The 20,361-nt window shown below is 38.6% G+C and overlaps 1 protein-coding gene across 10 annotated transcripts in view; it reads right to left on the bottom strand.

Annotated features, from left to right (window-relative positions):
* WNK2 (WNK lysine deficient protein kinase 2) overlaps window positions 1-20,361 on the bottom strand; it is a 227,177-nt gene that overhangs the window by 75,729 nt on the left and 131,087 nt on the right. For all 10 annotated transcript variants that reach the window (XM_072598213.1, XM_072598214.1, XM_072598215.1 and 7 more), the window contains exons 8-10: window positions 11,171-11,462; window positions 4,993-5,189; window positions 3,306-3,458 (exon numbers count right to left, since the gene is read on the bottom strand). In XM_072598213.1, the coding sequence (XP_072454314.1) occupies window positions 3,306-3,458; window positions 4,993-5,189; window positions 11,171-11,462 (642 nt within the window). The remainder of the gene's footprint in view (window positions 1-3,305; window positions 3,459-4,992; window positions 5,190-11,170; window positions 11,463-20,361) is intronic.

The following is a 20,361-nucleotide window of genomic DNA, read 5'->3' as shown; positions in this document are numbered from 1 at the left end:
AAGCACATACCAAGCTTGGTATAGGTTCTCATTCACACCATGCCTGGAGTATTGCAATAGGCTGCTGGTTGGTTTTTCCTTTTTCCCTTTGCTCTTTTCAGATCCACTCAGCTATCAAATTAATCTTCTTAAAATACAGCTTTGATTATGTTACCCACTTAATAAACTTTAAATGCTCTTTTTGGTGTTCAAAGTCTTTCATAATCTGCCTCCCTCCTCTTCCTACTTTTCCAGTGACCTCAGTGACCTTGAACAGCCCTCCCTCAAAACAAAGTCAAGTGCAAGTCATGTCATCATTTCCCTGATGTCATGGCACTCTCTGAAAACAAAGGATAAACACAACAACCGCCTTTCCAGTATTATTGCACCTTATTCAACCTTACATATTCTGTGATCAACACCAGCCTGCTTGGGATTCTTTTCACATGTTACTACATCTCACAACTCTGGGCATTTTCAATGGTGGTCATCCATGCCTGAAATGCTCTGCATTCTCCTTCTGGCCTCCCATTCTTCAAGTACCAGATAAAACCTCACTTTCTATAAGATGCCTATCCAGATTCCCCTTAATGCTAATGCCTTCCCTCCGTTAATTATCTTCAAATGTGTGCATGTGTGTGTATACACACACACCACATTATACAACATACACATAAGATACACATACATATATTATGTGTCTCTATGTACATCTATGTAGAAATATATCTCTTTATACATGTGTGTTATATAACTGTCTTATTTGTACACACCTGTTTGCATGTTGTCTCTAACCTTAGTCTGTGAAATCCTTGAGAACAGAAACTCTCTTGTTTTTGTTTGTATCTTTAGCACTTAAGACAGTGCATGGCACATAGTAGGTTACTGACTGTGTAATCCAATCAAACTGGCCTCTTCTTTGTTCCTTATGCAACCTCTCCCCTATGTGTAGAATTCACTTCACCCTCACTCCTATGTCACAGAATTCTTCACTTTGACTAAGAAAGTTCAAGCACCATCTTCTACATGAAACTGACTGCTATCTTTCCAAACTACTCTTTGTATTTTTATCTTTTCTATATGTTTTCTTTTTGGGGGGCAATTGGGGTTAAGTGACTTGCCCAGGGTCACATAGCTAGTAAGTGCCTAAGGCCAAATCTGAAGTCATTTTTAGTGCTCTAACCACTATACCACTTAGCTGCCCCTTCTGTATATATTTTCTGTATGCACTTATATATGTTTTGTCTGTCTCCTCTGTTAGGATATGCAATTCTTTGTGAGTAGGGTTTTAATCGTTATATTTGCACCTTTCAGTGTCTGGCACACAATAGGCATTCAATGAGTGATCATCATCATTAATGTATCAGACGTTGATTAGGGCTTCAGGACTGACACATTTTACTATTCCTAGAAGTAAAATAATATAGATTTTGGCTCATGCAGGTATTTTTGGGGAAAAAGTACTTAAAGTACTTAAAACCAATTTCTGTCATTTTTCTTAGAGAATACGCAAATTGAGAAAAATCTATCATGAATAAGACTCAGCAATGAAAGGACCGTCATGTAAGAAAAGTGATTCAATTGTTCCTACCCTTTGCCCCAGCAAACCCAGAACTGAGCACATCTCCTAAGGAGGTCAACAAGAAAAATAAAGGACCAGTATATAGTGAAATCCAATAACACTTTCCATGCAAACAAAGCGGGTGCTCATCATCTGAGGAATGACTAAGCAAACTGTAATACACGAACATAATGAGATATAACTGAGCAGGTCCCTCTCACCTCAAAACACTGCCACTGCCTCTGACATGAACACTTCCTGCATCCCCCAAGTTCATAGTGACCTGGCCCAGGAAAATTACTTTGTACTTTTAATATACTTTTTTATACTTCTATTTTTACCTATTTCATTTTTGTCTCTAGTACCTAGCACATGTACTTGGCATATAGCACACATTCAATAAAAGCTTACTGAATGAATGAATATGAGAAATTCAAAGAAACAGGGGAAGATTTTACCAATTCATAAAGACTGAAATATTCAATCAGCCAACATTCATTAAAGCTTTATTCACATGCCACAGAGAGACAGTCTACTAACAAATATATACACAGAAGACATATACAGTGAAAATAGGAGGTAATGCAATGCTTTGGACTTTTGTGGAAGGTAGGATTTGATCTGAGTCTCTACAGAAGCCAGGAAAAGTCAGGAGACATAAATGAGGATGGAGAGCAGTCCAGGGCAGGAGGAAGGAGTCAGGGACGTATGAGGAACAAAAGATAAGTATTACTGAATCACAGAGTAGGTAGAGGGGAACAAAACGTACGAAGGAGTCAGATTGTAAAGGGCTTTAAATGCCAAACAGAGGATTTCATATCTGATCCTGAGGTAGTAGGGTGAGTAGGTGACCCAGCCAGATATTTGAGTAAAACAATCACTTTGGCAGTTGAACAGAGAATGGACTGGAGTATGGAAGAGACTTAATGCAGGGAGACCAACCAGAAGGCTATTGCAGTAGATGAGGTATGAGATGATACAGCTTGTTCCAGGGTGGCAGAGCTGTGTGAATTGAGAGAAAGGGACATTACGCTTGGGGGGGAAGCTGTGAGTAAGAGTATAGAGTTAAAGATAACACCAACATTGCGAACCTGGGTGACTGGTGATGCTCTCCACAGTAATAGAGCCATTACAAAGAAAAGGGCTTTTGTAGAGAAGGTAGTGAGATCTGGTTGGATATGGTAAGTTTGAGGGGCCTACAGGCCACTCAGTTCAAGATATCCAAGAGGCAGTTGAAGATATGAAACTGGAGTTCAGAAGAGGGGTTAGGGCTGGATAAATAAATCTGGGAATCATCTTCAATAGAGATAATTACAGAAACCACATGAACAAATGAGATCACCCAGAAAAATAATACAGAGGGAGAAGAGATGAGATCCCAGGACACAGCAGTGGATGAAAAAAGCAGAAGCTATAAGAATAAAATATACAATGACTAACAGCATCAATGAAAAGAACTCTAAAAGAAAGCACAACTCCAGAAAATGGTAATAATCAATTCTGCTCCTGGAAAACTAATAATAAAATATAGACCTTCCTCCTTTCAGCAGAAAGGTTACTTGCGGGGAGAGAACATTAGATATAAAAGGTAATCACTGTTTTCAATTATTTTAGCTTAACTTTTTCTTTATTCTATTTTGGAGAGGAAGGTGCCATATTAAAAAGTGACTGTAATGCAGAAACAAAAGGCATTAATATAAGCTCTCTTTTCCCTCTCTCTGCTTGAAGACCAGATTAGAGAGATAAAGAAATTTTATAGACTTACCTGCTGGGTGGGTAACATAGATGGCGCTGGCCCCATATGCCCTGAAGCAACTGTTGTTGGCTGCACTGAAAAAGTCATTGCTGGTTCTGGGTAATGCTGCTGTGGTCTCGGAGGGAGTACAGTGGATGAAACAGGGCCCACAGTCAGCCCAGGCTGAGGAGAACAGAAAACACACCCCTCAAATTTTACTTTGGTACATCATGAAGGCATGGTAAACTTGAATATGAAACAGGCTAACTACTGAAATACATCCAAAACAGAGGGTGGAAAAAGGAAAATGACAAGGAGGAAAACTATAATCACTAGGAAATTTTGGGGTTACCACAGTCTACCTCCAAGAAAAAGAAAAAAACATAAAAAAATTTTTTTCCAAGGAAGACTACTTTGTTTCTTAGTATTCTTAGTAACAACTACAGTGATCTGCACATAGGAGACACGTTAAAAGTCTGTTAAACTGAATAGTATGCATGCCAACAACATCACCTTGTTCCCATCTAAGTGGATAAAATGCCAGTTCTACATCCTTACTCCTGACTTTTAAGCAAAGCTAGGCTATGGATAAGTGGCCACACAGGACATAACAGGTAGGGTGATACTTCTTAATACGGCATTATGGTAATATGGTATTACTTTTAGGAATGTATACATCTCACCACCAGAAAATTCCACTCTTTACAGTAAGGAGGTTATTTTTGAATAGGGCTTGAGCACATACACACACACACACACGACCTTTTCCTGAAAATCATACAATTTATTAATATATTTTTTATTATACAATTTCACCTGTTTTAGGGGAAATATCTTCTTGGACTTTGCAGATACTGCAGAAGTCTTTTTCTCATTCGTATCTAGGACTTCTTTCCTATCCTCGCTTCACAGGGAAGGTTGTCTCAGAAAATCTCCAGTTACTTTAGCTACATGTCCCTAATAGCAGATCCACTGAGTTGACAAAAGAAAGAAAGAAGTGACCATGTGTCTACCAACAGACCTTGAGTTCTCCTCAAAGACCTAGTGAGTTAATGGTGGTTGTATAGCATTATTAGGCATGTTGAGACCATCTGCTGCATCCTGGGGGAGTTTCCAAAAATGCCACATAACAGTGTGTGTGTGTGTGTGTGTGTGTGTGTGTGTGTGTGTGTGAATTTGAACCCACTTTTAATGAAAATAGGGAAATGCAAACTACATCATTTCCTATTTAAAAGCCTGTATTTTTTATAGCAAGATTAAAAATACGTAAATACAAATTTTTTAAATCAATAAGCTATTTAGTATGAATAATGAGTGGGGAAGAATGAGAAGCTGGGGGCAGGGAGGAAAATCATGAAATACAGCTAAGTCACAGTGACATGTGTGTGAAAAATTCACTTTTGAGGATTATCCTATGACAAATTTTTAATCCCAGGTTGATATCTCCCCTGCTACTTGGTAAGCTTCTGGCCAAATCGAGTGAAGTCAGATGGTACATACTGTGAGACTTCAACCTAATTAGTCAGACTAAGTTGCCTAATGTGTTCCAAAACCAAGCAGAAGTGATTTTTGGTTTATTCAATAATATTCATTGTCTATTCCCCCTGCAAATTAGAGAAAACAACTGAGAGTTGAGTGTAGTGATAATTCAGGAAACTGACACATGAAGAGATCACTTTATAAGCACAAGTAATGAGGACTGAAACTAAGAACTTACTGCTGTAGGCTGCTGATAGGGTCCCAGAGATGGGTGGCTCTGCGTCCCGACCTGACCATCACTGACAGGTGGGCTGTAGACTCGTTGAATAACGGGAGGGATGGCATCGGGCAGAGAAGAGTAAATCACACTCTGCTGGCTACTCTGGGAGTCTGAGTACACAGTGGAGCCTTGGCCACTGTCAAATGTGCTATCCGCTGGAGGCAGAAAACAAAATTACAAGGCTTGGAGTAAACATTTTTGTTAAACACTACGATTCTATTAATGCCCAGAACAAACAATGTTGGACATGTTCAGGAAAATGGAAATACTAGCACAACATAAAAACCCACTTCTCCATTAGAACTCACTTTGAAGGAATTTGTCAAAACTTTGCAAATAACATCAGCTCCAAAAAGAGGTTGGTCTGCTCTACATGCCAGAGGGTAACGCCATCAGTTTGACTACTACAACATTCATTGTATTGAGGAAGGATCACATTGTAAAAAGGATCCTGTCTCCCAGTTCCCATATACATTCATATTTGTACATGGAATATAAGCTCCTTGAGGAAAAGGACTGTTCTGAAATTTGTATTTCCACAGCCTTGCAAAGAATAGGCACTTAATAAATTACTTTTTGATAATTTATAATCTCAAGTACTTATGGAGGGTATGCAAAAGCTATATATGGAACATGAATCAACCAATCAATAACTATTTAAGCAAAAATACTAGGTGTTGGAGAAACAAGGACAAAAATGAAATGTCCCTTAATTCCAGGAGCTCACACTCTATGAGGGGGAAAAAACCAAGTACATATACTAATATATCGAATAGGTACAAAATGAATACAAGGAAAGGCAGGGCCTCAGACCATCCAGTCATCATTCTTTCTCTGGCTCTGCTCTAGGTCTCTGGACTTGGGCACTGCGTTCTCAACATGTAACTCCAGACATCACTTGTGGTCTTCTCCCTCTGGAACATCCCCTTCTCCAAATGCTAAGTTTGTTTCAAAATCCCCAGGTCAGGCATCCTTAATTTTTCCCATCCCTCGCCTTCTAACTCTCTACCCTTTGTCCCTGGATTCCCCTCGCCCCTAACACTTCTGAGCTCCCTTTTGGAAAATGTCCTTATTAGAACCTCAGTTCCTTGCAGGCAGTGGTTGTCTCTCAGTTTGTATTTGTTCTCAGTGCTTAGCTACATATCAACAGGATAAGCCCTTAATAAATGCTCATTGACTGATGTGACAAGGAAGCGTTAGGAGGGATTGTACTAACGAGGAGGAGGAGAAAAGATTTCATGTGGCAGGTCATGCTTCAACTACAACTTAATGGAAACCAGAGAATCCAAAAGGCAGAGGTGAGGAAAATTTATAAGGACAGCCAGGTCAAAGGTTTGGAGATAATGTTGTGTATTGTGTTGAAAAAGAAGATGCAGTATGGCCGGATTCGAGTGTGTAGAGAGGAAGGATAGACACTGGAAAAGTAGGAAGGCACAGGTTTTTATATACTAAACACATATTTACTGAATCCCAAAGGTAATAAGGGGTCATTGGAGGGGACTTTTGGTACTTGATGGCACTACGATGATATGATCCATGGCACTTAAAAGACTGGCAGAATTTGCAACAGCCCAGTAGAGTCACTTGAATAGGTCCTGCCTACCTTTGGTATTTAGAAAAAATAAAGCCACAGAGTAATATCCCAGTATTCTGGTTGCTGTCCCATTATGAATGAAAAGTCTATGTCTGGGTACTCCATCCACCATTCTATGCACTACCAAGTTCACCATAAGCCAAGCTTTTTTTTTTTTTTCCCACAAAAGAACTGCACAGTCCATAGCTTTGCTTCTGCTCATCAGGCACAGATTTGATCTGAATTCAAGTCTGGAAACTGCAGAACCTTGGCAATTGGTCCATCGTGGCATCTTTGTGAAATGTAAGTCAGGATTACAATGGTTTTACTGAATATTAAAGCTTGACAGGGGCCTTTTCAGATTCAGTGAAGCTTATTAAATATCTCCATACAATTAACAAGCTTGTTTCACTAAAACTATTGTGTTTGTCAGTGGAAAATTCCAAGATGGTGCCCATGGAAATTGTTCAGTCTACTGCTTTCATCGCAGTAAAAATGAAAAATGACAGCTGGTTCTCAATCCTGCCTTTCGTGTTCCATATCCCAAAGGAAACTCTCACTGTCAGCGAGAGTCTAACTGTTGGCCTCAGGATTTGTATGCACCAAATGGCAACCTTCTTTTCCTAACTCAATAATCAGACTAATGCTAGCGTAAGAGTGGAGAAAGCCCGTTTTGCCAACATATTCTTGCAGACAGCAAAAAGAAAAAGAAAAGGCATGTTGAATGGTAGTGGTAGTGTTTATGACCTGATTCAATTTCTTTCTTTCCTCTTTTGTAATCAAGTAAAAAAAAAAATGCATTCAGATGTTTAATTTAAACTTGTCATACAAAATTTAACCCTGAATTGTGAAGGGCCATCTATTACTCCCTCTATAAAGCAGCATGGTTTGGTGGATGGTGTGCTAGACTTGGAGTCAGGATTTATGTGACACTGACCAGCTGTGTGACTCCGTGACCTCTCTTCATTGGTACACCTGTAGTACCTATCAAACCCAGTTGCTATGGTGCTCTGTAAAGTACTTACCACAGTGCCTGGCACATAGTAAGCTCTTAATAAATCCTTCCCTCTACCCCCTTTTCTTTCCTCTTCCTTCATCCTTTTCTCCTCCCTTTTATTAATATCATGCATATATACTGTCACCCACAATGATTTAGTAAACAGTAAGATCTACAAATTCCAAATCTAGGAGCCTAAACTAAGCTGCAATCTTTAAGTTGCAGGTGGTCGGTAGATAAGAGTTCACTCTTTATATTTCTTCCTTGGATTTTTGGATTTCCTCTGAACTTAAAATAGCCAACCAGCAGAAACATAAGTAAACTCAAAACCAGTGGTAAAGTGTGTAGAAGTAACATCAATTATAAATTGAAACAAACTCTGTTTATAGCACTTTGCATGCACATAGGTATTAAATTATTAACTTCCAAAATAATCTCTTCTTTCCAATTCCCTGACAGTAGAGAGCTGTTTAATACTAAGCTAAAGAATCTAAAAACAGTATTAATCAAAATACAGACTACTGGATTATGTGGAAAAGCACCATATGAACAAAGTGGGTTAGAAACCAAATTGGGGTTTTGTTTCCAACTTCCTTATGCTGGGTCGAGTGCTTGCAAATGTCATAAACGAGGCTCCCCTTAGATGATTCAGTTACTATTCAAGAACTTAGTTATTAAATACATGACTGAAGAGCATGCCCAAGCGCAGTTCTGAGGCTAATTCCATTTTTTTTTTAAACTATCTAAGCACAAATTAGCTTTCTTCACAGTCTCTAAACAAAGAAACTACACTAAGTTAGCACTTGGCAAAACGTACAAGTTGACATAATCAATGACTGACCCTTTCCCTCTTCACAGACACTCAAAATTGAAGAAGGGAGAAAAGGAGGAAGGAAACAAGGGAGAGGGGAAGGAAACATTTATTAATGGACTGTGTTAAGTACTTTACTCATTTGATCTTTACAATAGCAACTCTGGGAGGTAAGTGCTTTTATTACCTCCATTTTTACAGTTGAGGAAACTGAGGCAAACCTAGGTTAAGTGATTTGGCCAGTATCACATAGCTAGAAAATATCTGAGGTTGAATTTGAACTCAGCCCTTCCTCTCTCCAATCCCAGCATTCTATCCATTGTACCACCCAGCTGTCTCCTGAACTACTACCCAGGATAACTCAATATAAGCAGTATCTACTACCAGCGAAAGTTAGCAAAATCTCCTTTTCTATCTATTCAATATTAAGTGACAACAGTCAAATGTAACACATCCCCCATTCCCTCATCTTTAAAATAAGGCAACTTACAAGATTTTTATGAAGGCATTTTTATGAGATTTTATGAGAGATGATTCATCAATTTATTCATAGATTTTTAATCTGATGTTTATGATAACTCCTGAACCCAGACATTTAAATTGTTCTGAAAGCTTTCACTGAAGCAACTATTCTTTTAAGGCTGTTTATTTTTCTTTACCAACTAATATAGTTTTTTCTTTAAAAAAAAAAACAATCCAAAAAACCCAGACCAGGGAAAGTACTTCTAAAATGAACTATTTTAGTTCTAAACATAATGTGTTTTATGTAACTTGAAAATAAATACACCATCCTTTTCTGTTTTCCAAGTCATCGTGGATGACAGTATTAAAACACATTCAAATTAAACACATTCAGACACATCAACACACACACACAACACAATCATAAAATCAAGATACCCAGTTAATTCAATTTTAACAATTACCCTGCTAACTCAAACTGGAAAAGACAAGTTTTCCTGCTTGCTCAATTCCCAACTGATTTCTCATTTTAAATGAATGCTCTAAAAAAGAAGAAAGCAACTACTGTTGATAGAAGCTGGGAGAAATCCAGGTGCTTAAAGGATTCCATGGTATGCCATTCCTCCACTGACTTATATTTCTTATTCCTGCCCTGCTTCCCCAATAGATGCCAAAATGAATTTTGCTAAAGCACAAGACTGATCAAGTCACTCCATTTCTCAAACTCCTGGGGTTCCCTATTTCCTCTAGAGTCAAATAGAAGCTTCTATGTTTAGCATTTCAGGTGCTTCACAACCTACCTGAATCTAACTTTTCTAGTTTTTATTATTTAATTATTTACATGCTCCATGCTAGAATATGGTCCCTTCCTTCTCTCCGCATCTGAGAATTTGTGCTTCCTTCCAAGCTCAGGTCAGGGGATACCCCATTCATGAAGCTTTCTTGATCTACTCTTATCTATTGGTACCTACCCTCTATCCCCAATTACCAGGTATCCATTTTGCACACACTTGCAAATATACATACTGTCTCTTCAACAGAATGATTACTGTTTGTTGTTTGTCCTACGTTCTGGAAGAGGGTCATGCCATGGTGATGGTGAAGGGTGATGCCATGACTTCCAAGTGAATTGCATTTAATTGAGGGAGGGCTGTGCAAAGTCACCAGCTTCACTTTCTCCTCTGGAGACATCTGATTCCAGTGGCAAGATACAGATCAAGATGACTGGAGATAGGATGCAGTGGGAGACCATGGCCTTTTTAAGCTAAGTTCTTTTCCAGGTCTCAATTTGACTGAAGCAATGCCCATTCAGTGATTAAGGTTAGGTAAGAAATGAGGCAAAGAATGGCCTCTTTTATCAATGAGAGTTTAAGGCATGGTCCTAAAGAAATCTAGCTGTAAACTCCAGTATATCTTGTGAGGTTTCAGCAATCAATATTTACATTCCTTTGGGCAGAGAATCCACAGATAAGGGTATGATACCCTATGTGGACAGACAGAGAGAAGAGAATAAGTTTCACAAGGGAAGAGACTGGGGTTCACTTTTTTCTTTGAATCTCTAGTATCTAGCTCATTGTAGAAATTTAATAAATGCTTAATGGCTGATTTTAACACATGTTCACTGGCATGTCATGAGATCATTGCTAGATACCCTCCTATAGCCAATGCTTTCTCCAGTTTAGTGTAATTCCACTGCCTGACATTAATATATCTTGCAGGTTTGCAATGTGCCTCAAAACAAATTAAACTAAATTAAATACTACAGACACTGTTACTGACATTTTACAGATGAAGAAGTTGAGGCCCAGAGAACTTAAAGCAATTGTCTAACATAACTAAGTACCAAAGAAGTGACTCAGTCTCAGGTTTTTTTCAGACTCCAAGCCCAGTAACCTTTTTACTTTATCACACTGTCTACTATTCAGTACTGCGAACATTAAAAAAAAAAAAAAAAAAGAGCCCATTGTGACCTTACCAAAAAACATACAGGTTGTACTGTCTTAAATTCCCTAATAATGATAAGCTGCAAATCCTTATTTCACAATAACTTTCATTTTCCTATATTCTACATGAAAACTATCTATTATTTTTTTTAAAATTCTTATCTCCCTTCCTTTGCAAAAAAAAAAATAATAATAATTCCATAGCTTTTAAATAGCTATATTGGTCTCAAAGGACACAATTTGACTTTGAAGCATAAACAGATAATCCATGATGTTATAAACCATGCTGCAGTAGGGTTCTACTATGTTATAATTGCATTTTCATTGAAAAGAAGAGAAATAAGACTTACATGCCACTGATGTGGCACTCGTGGGAAGCTTCGGCTGAAAGAGATGCTGGTCAGCTTCGGGCTCCTCTGGTTCTAGTGGAGTCTGCTGGCCAACATGAGAATGGTATGTGACCTGAACCTGGAGTTGTGCCTGTGGCAACTTGGATTTATCGAGGCTCTCTGAGTCCCGGCGCTCCTCAGACTGCACAATAGGCCAGATCCTCTCTCTTCTCCACTGAATTAATGCCACTCTGTCTCGAATTGACTTTGCCACTATCTTGACATCACTTTCATGAAAAAATCCAGACTCGATCTACAAGAATGACACACTGATGGTTAGTCTATTACATACAAAGCAGAGGAAAACACACACAACTCCCCCCACCCCCCAAAAAAGCCAATGTGCATTAATATTCAACTGTATCTATCCTGCAACATAATAGAATCAAGGCATAGATAATGTAGGATTCACTGAGATTGTAATCTATCTACCCTTTCTAGAGCACAGTTGAGATCATGAGTAAAAAGTGACATATACAAAGAAAACAACTCTTAGAGGCTTAAAATTGGGTACATTTAAAGGCAAATGTCAGTATGTCTTTTCTTACAACTGACCACCTAGATGGGACATGGATGTTGCACATTAGAGGACCCTGGTTCCACCAGTAACTATCTTTGAAAGACCTTAGGGCAGTTACTTTAAAGTCTCATATCTTTAGTTTACTCATATTTCAAGTGAAGGGTTCGATTGATGTCCTCTGATATCCCCTCTGACTCTAATCTATGATCACTATGTGTGACTCTCCATTTAAATTCCATTCTAATGTCTCATCATAATATAAACCCTGCATTCTTGGAGGTTATGCCAACAGAGAACCAACTCTAATAGGTGCTATCAAGCAGGGCAGGAACACTGAGCTAACAGCTATCTGTGTGTAAGAACCAGGAAGTTTGGAGGAGTTTATCACCAGAGTGGTTGCAGAGGGATGAATTTACTAAGTCATAACAATTTGAGAAGACCTACTAGGATGATGATAAAAACTATTAACGCTTTTTAAAGAACCTTTTAAGGTTGATGAGGGACTTTTCCTATAGATCTTATGGGATCCTCATAGCACCAAGGGAAGTTACTGTTTTCCTCATTTTACAGATGGGGGTACCTGAAAGTGACTGAGTGATTTGCCAAGAGCTGAAAAGTGTTTGAAGCAAGATCTGAACCCACATCTTGGATTCCAAATCTAGCCTTCATTTGCTACAATATACTGCCTTTCAAGATGCAGAGGGATTATGATCTTCATCACTGAAAAGAGTATCTGTGCCCTCCCGTTCCCCAAAGCACAGATCCTTGACGCATGCTAACCTATAGATACAAAACCAAGCTAAGTATATTAGTAACACACCATAATAACTTTAGAAACATAGGAGCAATATAAATTGAGCCTTTCAAAAATTCAAGTCAAAATATTACCAAATGAAATATTTAAAAAACATTTAGCCCCTGTGCCTGGCACACAGTAGGTACTTAATAAATGTTGGTTTCCTTCCCCCCCCAAAGCAAAAAGAAGAATCTTCCAATTGGAAGGTAAAGAACACATTCAAATTGAATTGCCGACAAAGATGGGCGGGGAAACAGCAAGACAGAATGTAGATGTTTTAAAAAGAGCTTATATTTCTGCTTATTCATTTCTAATCCCAATGTACTGAAAAAATTTGCAAATACTATCAATAAACCTAGAAAAATCATGGCACACTGGAGAGGTCTCAGAAGACCAGAACCGGGAAAATTTCCAAATTTTTGAAAAGAAAAAAATGGATCCAGAGAAACACAAACTGGTAACTTTGACAATCGTTTGCAAAATTCTGGAAGGGAGGATCAAAAGAGCTATTTGGTACACATTTAGAAAAGAATCTGGTGCTTCTTTTCTAAATGTACAAGAGCTAGTACAGATACCACAAACTAAGTGAATTTACTTTCTCAAGGGTTACTGAGTTGAGAGATGTGATGAAGGAACTGAACTGTTAAGATGACGGGATAAGCTTTAAAGTGATTTTTATGAGGGAAAAAATCAACTACAGAACAAAAGAGATGCAGAGGTCAAAATTTCAGAGGACAATGAACTGGTAATAATTTAACGGACCACAAACTCAATTTGAGCCAACAGGAATATTAATTAACTGAATATTAACAACACTGTCCAGCACCAATAATAACCATCATTCCTATAGCATTTTTACTATTTTCAAAGTGCTTCTCACACTATTACTTCATTTGATCATCAGAACAACCTGGTAAAGTAGGTGCTGCAGATATTATCATCCCCATTTTAGAGCTGAGGAAATTGAAGTGAAGAGAAATTATGTAATTTTCCTATTGGCACTTAGTTACTAAGTATCAGAGATACGGTTTGAACCAAAATCTCCCACTGTTTCATTTTTGTTTCTTTATTTCCAGTGGTGGATTGATTGTATTGTATTCACCCAAATCTAGCACCCCATTCACCACCCTAGGCTGTCTCTGTGACGACGCAAAGTCCCCACTGTGCTCTTTGCTGGTTTGAGATGAAGCATTATCCTTTGCAAGGGAATGTTGACAAACTAGTGTCCAGAAGGGCACTGAGACAGGACTGCAAGAGACCACACGGGCAATGGGTAAAACTCACTGGAAAATCAGGCAGGGGAGAAAGGGGAGCTCTCCCAAATCTCTGTGCTAGAGCTGATGGTGAGAGGACTTGGGAAGAGAGACTTCAGTCAAAAAAGAGGGAGGCTGCACACCAAATGATGCTGTCTGGCCTCTCATAAAGCTGCTATGTTATCACATTTGATTCTATTGTGGAAACTCATAGGAAAACTCAAACAGCTAGGGAATACAGTGAATAAAGGACCCAGCCTGGAGTCAGGAAGACCCAAGATCAAATTCAGCCTTGGAAACTTATTAGCTGTGTGACCCTGGGCAAGTCACTTCACCGCTGCTTGCCTCAGTTTCCTCATCTGTAAAGAATAACAGAAGCATCTACCTTCCAGGATTGCTATGAGGGTCATATGAAGTAACATGTGCAATGTTTTGAAAACCTTAAAGCTATTAAGAACAACAATAGCAATATTTATAGTGCTTACTATGTGCAAGGCGTGGTACAAAGCCCTTTACAGCTATTACCTCATTGGATGGACTATCTGATCTCTGAGGCCCCTTCTCACTTAAGATTCTATGACTACAAGACCTTAACTACCACAGACCCAACAGCGGGCTTAGCATCCCAAATGAAGTTGTTTCTAAGATACACCAACATAAAAGAAATTACTCATCTCTGAATGCCTGACATCAGCCAGCAAGAAAACTGCAGGCAAAGAAAATGAATTTGAATTGGCTTCAACTTGTTTGCCCATTCATTTCTGTCCATGGTAATTTCACCCAGCAGGGATATCCCACAGAGGCTTAAGGTTTTTCTAGCATGACTAATGATGTTTAAAGACGAGTGTTAAAGATCTTTAACAATGGAATCCAACATTTTGCATCACTTTGTTCAGTGTCGAATCGGTAGCCAATTGCCCCATATTTTCTGTACTATGCCTCTCTGCCGGTTTCCTTGGATTTACCACCTGGGGCTGTTCTATTCAAAGAGTATTTTTTACCTCAGACCAAATGGCACTAGATTTAACTGAAGCTACTAGAAGACTGCAGGGAATTTCACTGGGAGCTTTGACTCAACTATGGGAGATCTTGCCTTGTACTTTGCAATATGGCGAATGACTCTTTACCGAAACAGAGGAAATGGGGAAAAAAAGGGGGGGAGGGAAGTAGAAAGCATGCTAAACTTCAGGAATTAGAATGCCAGGCCATTTGCTGATTGTGTAATCATGGAAAGTCTCAGGGATTATAGGCTACCATTTCCTCATCTGTAAAATGAGAGTATTAATGCTTGTACTAACTCTCTCACAAGGTTGTGGTTGAGAAAAAGTCTTGTGAACAAACAAAAGCTCTGTGCTACTTTAATGGGAACTGGGAGAAGAATGTTGGTTTCCCAAATCCTAGTTAACGGGCTGTCTGGACTATCCAGAAGACAAGTTCTTCATGCTTAACAAAACTCTAATATTTTTCGGCCAAGACAAAAAGGTCTGGCAGAAAATAAAGTTAGTAGCTCTGCTGTTGCAAAATCAAACTAAAAGAAATTGGAGTGACAGAAGGCTGTTAAATTCCTGCTCTTATAACAGCACCACATACCAATTTAGACTTGGTTCCTTGCCCATTTTGTGGCCACTCCTCAAAGAGAAGCTTTTTTTATCTACAGAAAAAAAAATAGTGAGTAGCCAGGACTCTTAGGTACAGTACTCTCTGCTTTCACATATTTTGCCTGTGCCACAGTTCAAGCTAAACACAAGGATGACTAGAGGGGGAAAAATCCAGAGAAAGATTCAAGAAATTCTTGGTGATTGAGTGTTTTTTACCTTCTAATGACAACAAACCTAGGAAAAAGCTCATTTGCCAGTGAAATTCAATCTTTAAATTAAAAAAAAAGATCTAAAAGTCTAAAAGCAGCAGTAGCATTGCCATCTGACTTGACACTAATACAGCAATCTCCATAGCTTAATATTTCAGTGATCTTCACAACAATCCTGCAGAGGGTTACCAGTGTTATTGTTCCCACTTTACAGATGAGGTAATATGCTCAAAGGTAGTTGTGTAACTTGCTGATGGTCACACAGCTATTAATGTCAGGGGCACCATTTGAACTCAGGTCTCTTAATACCAAGAATATTACTCTTTTCACTGCAATAATGACCACATAAGGTTACAAAAATGTGGTTTTCAGATGGTGTCCTTCCAAAAGAGAGTTCTGTGAGCTATTTCTAAGGACTCTTAAAAAGATAGAAAAGCACTTTGCTGTAGAAGAAAAAAATGTTGGGATCTGAAGGCATGAGAATTCTCAACACCAACAATTCCTGGGTGAATAAATGTAGGCAAGCCAATTCACCTCCCTGAGACTCGATTTCCTGTTTGTTAAATGGGAAACGATAATGTGTAATAGCACCTAACTCACAGGCTTGTTGCAAGGAAATTGCTTTGTAAATTTTAAAGCAAGCAAAAAAGTAAGCCTCTATCTAATGTTGAGATACCATCTGTTCTTTTACCAGCTAGGGCTTATTCCTAATAGGTCTCTAGGAGCAGCTGAAGTTCAAGGCACTAAAAAGTACCACGGACAACCACAAGATCTGAAGACCATGGTTTCAGAGCAAAGCAGATATCCATCCCACTTTGTTTAACAACCATTGGAGAAACCACTTCTAGATCCAGGAGCCAGACCCCAACATTAGACAGAAAAAACAAGCTGGCAGATCAGTTACTGACATTTTAAGATGTGAAATTGCCTAAGTGGCTTCATGACTTCACAGCTGTGCCATAATCCTCCATCGCCAACCACTCGGAGTGGTGACACACTCAGGCAATATAAGGTTTCAGCCCTTCATGCCTTAGGCTCCCCCATGCTGAGATATAAAGGAAGGGTGACACTATCATGTGCTACATGAGCAGAGAAAGATTCTGTCTTCACTATTTACACCAAAATATTTTCCATTACAGGAGAGGGATAGATCAACTAACAAGAGAGAAAGAAAGGGTCAGGGACACAGAGAAAAAAGATAGGGTCAAATCTTTTTAACTCTCTACAACTGGGGCAAAAATCAATCTATTAGTGAAATCTGAGATGTGTAAATGAAAAAAAAAAAGTATAGTGACATTAAAAGAGGGCTTAAACTGAAGTGTAAAACGAAATGAGAATGCTAATTTCCTGGTCTAAACTGAAAAGATTTAAGTTCAATTGCAAACCAAATACAAAGATTTGTCACTCAAAATAAAAACACCCCAATCACCCAGCAAATTAGTTTAAACTGGAACTCACTCTCTGTATATATGTGTGTTTATATACATACAAATATACACACACACTCACACATATACATTGTTGTTCAGTAGTTTTGAATTATATCTGACTTCATGACCCCATTTGAGGTTTTATTGGCAAAAATACTAGAGTGGTTTGCCATTTCCATCTGCAGTTCATTTTTACAGATGAGGAAACTGAGGCAAACATGACCTACTTGCCCAGAGCCACACAGCTACTAAGAGTCTGAGGCTGGCTTAATCTTCCTGAATCTAGGTCCAGCACTCTATCAACTGTACCATGTAGTGTGTGCATATGCGTGTTTGTGTATACACACATATGCTTATATATACACACATTATACACACAAATACACATGCATGTATACATAGATACACACATATATAAGCTATTAAAATTAGGTAATGAGAACATCCTACAAAATGAACTCAGATTTCATTATGTTCGAGTCACCGTCTTGCTTATGCCCAGTTCTAAATAAGGAGAATCTGAAATTAGCAGGTTCCTCATCTGATAGGATTACAAAGCTTGGAAGACCAGAAGAATGCTAGGTACATACGATATCTGACAAAGCATTTAACAAAGTCTCTTGCTCTTGTAGACAAAATAAAACAGTGTGTGGAATATAATTAGGGAGACACATAACTGAAGCATTCTGTGAGTGTGTGTACTTGCCCACAGGGTTTTGTTGACAATGTCAACCTAAAGGACTTTTTCGAACAGCTTCATAGGCTTGTATTCTGGGTTCTATACTATTCTAAACGTTAATCAGTTGAATTGGATAAAAACATAGACGGCATGATTTTCCATACTGGGAACGACACAAAACTGAATTAACTAAAACATCATATGGCACAATTGGAAGTCCGCAAAATCTTGACAGACAGAAATGATGTAGGCTGGATCCAACAAGAAAAAATTTAATAAGAATGTGCAGAAAGTGCTCTGCGCATTTAAAACAACAACACAACTTCATTCTTTCACTCTGGTACAAGGTAGGAGCAATAGAGTTAGGACAGGACATTGCTTTGAGGATATTAGATCACAGGATCATAAGTTGAGAATTGGAAGGCACCTTAACGGTCACCTAATCTGATCTCACCATTTTACAGATGAGGAAACTGAGGCTGAGAGGTTAAGTGAAGGATTGGGGTATGGGCACTTTGACTCCAAATTCAATCTTCTTTCCACTGTACTATGACCTGGAGAGGATTCAGATGTCTGATCCAGGTTTCCCTGGATGCCTAGCCATGCACCAGAAGATTCTTTTGCCCTGAGAATATATGTTCTATATCAGCTAAAATTTGATAGTCACAATTCCTGAAGTTTTACCAATCAGAAATTCACTTTGGGTTAAGAAGTCTTCTATTTTAATATATCTCTGACTGTTACATTTAATCTTCCTTTATAAGTCTGGTTCCTTGTGGAACAATTTCCTCCAAGGTAGCACAGTATGCTTGCAATGCTGGCAGTGGCCAGCAGATGGATGACCTGGTTGGATTTATTGTCCTGTCCTAATAGGGAAGCTTCCCACAAGTGTGAGGACAAGAGGAAAGAAACAGAACATTCTTTCCTACTTAGTATCCTAGCTTTAGAGCTGTAAGGGATTTTAGGGATAATCTGGTCCAGCTCCCTCTGTTTACAGATAAAGAAACCTGAAGGTGTGGGAGATGAGTTGCCCACAGTCACATGAGTAGAAAGGAGAGGTGGGATTCCAAGCCAAATCCCAGATCCAGTGACCTTTTCACTATCCCAAGGTCTCATTATGCTTTTTCCTGTAGTAAACATTCCCTTCCCCCTTTGTTAAGGATGACCTAATCTCTCCTTCGTCTAGTGATCTATTACTCAGAGCCAAAAGCAAAGAGATGCAAAAACCAAAAAAAAGAAAGAAAGAAAGAAAAGAAAAAGGAAAGCTTTCTTATGACTTTTGGCTGCTATGAAGTTGCTAGGTAATCCAATTCTAGTTTTCCCTGTTCTATTTTTAAAGAGAAATCTTGCTAACAGTGCTTTAGGTGTCAACACTTTCTGGACTGAGACCCAGCTTCCCAAATGTTTGAAATTAAAGAGCTCTGGGAATGAAAAGCCCTAATTCCCTGCTTGCTACTTATCAAATACAAGGCATTAATTTTCCTGCTTAGAGTTCACAGAAATTGGGTTACTGAAACCTCCTTGTTCTTTATATACATACACACACACGCACACACAAATTTTGTCTTCTGCTCCACAAGACTCCAAGCCAGAAGAACCAAAACTTAGATGGCATGGATGAATCTGTCTCTGTATAATTGAATTTACTTTTTTATAATCATGTAATTTTCTCCCTTTTAAAAGCATAAAACCTTCTTTCTAGCCAGTATTTAAATTTGACATGAAGTGAGTGTGTGTGCGTGTGCATGTGTGTGTGTGTGTGTGTGTGTGTGTGTGTGTACACATGTTTAAACAATGCTCTGTTGGCTCCCAGTCTGGTATATATCACAGACCTGCTGACACCAACTCCTTTTATAAATAGGTCATGGTCATCACTGCACTATCTCGAGCTTACCATCATTCTCAATACTTGCAACAAGGTCAATTCAAGAAGGTCTATTTAGTAGACCAGACATTTAATGGCCTCAAAGAAGAGATGAGAAGACATCTATCCTTAATTCTTCTGCAAAGGCAGAATGTGCATCTCTGTAAAGTGTGTGGAACACTGCATATATTTTCAAACCCTTTTAATGTACTGATCAATTTTGCTGACTTTTTTCTCTTTTCCCCGTTTTTATTTTTTTTTAAAAGATGATAGATTTAGAGCACAGATTTTAGAGCTGAAAAGGACCTTAAAGGCCATGTAGTTCAACCTCCTCAATTTATAGACAAGGAAACTGAGGACCAGAGAAATTAAACAGCTTCCCTTGCATTCTAGTTAAAGGGCAGAGTCAGGATTTGAACCCACGTCTTCTGACTGCAGATTCAGGATTCTTCTCATTGTATTCTGCTGCCTCCCAGACCGTCATCCTATAAGTATCTCTGATATGAGGAACTCCTCATTAAATTGTAAGCTTCTTGAGGGCAGGAAATAATTTTTCCCTCTTTTTGTATCCCTGGTGCTTAACATAGTGCCTGGCATCTAGCATTTGTTTTAGTAAATGTTTACTGATTTTTTTATAACGATGATATCATTTCAAGGCTAAGGATTAATCACTCAAGAAGCATATATCTAGTGATGAGGCCGTACACTTGTTCACCAATGAATAAGTATAAATCAATTAAGCACCTGGCTTCATTACTGACAAGCGAAGAGGTAAAACCATTCTTAACAGCAGATCCCTCAGC

The sequence above is a fragment of the Notamacropus eugenii genome, chromosome 3, assembly GCF_028372415.1.
Source record: "Notamacropus eugenii isolate mMacEug1 chromosome 3, mMacEug1.pri_v2, whole genome shotgun sequence".
Classification (NCBI taxonomy): Eukaryota; Metazoa; Chordata; class Mammalia; order Diprotodontia; family Macropodidae; genus Notamacropus; species Notamacropus eugenii.
Note: the sequence above shows the minus strand (reverse complement) of the source record. Positions and strands in the feature narration are given on the sequence as shown.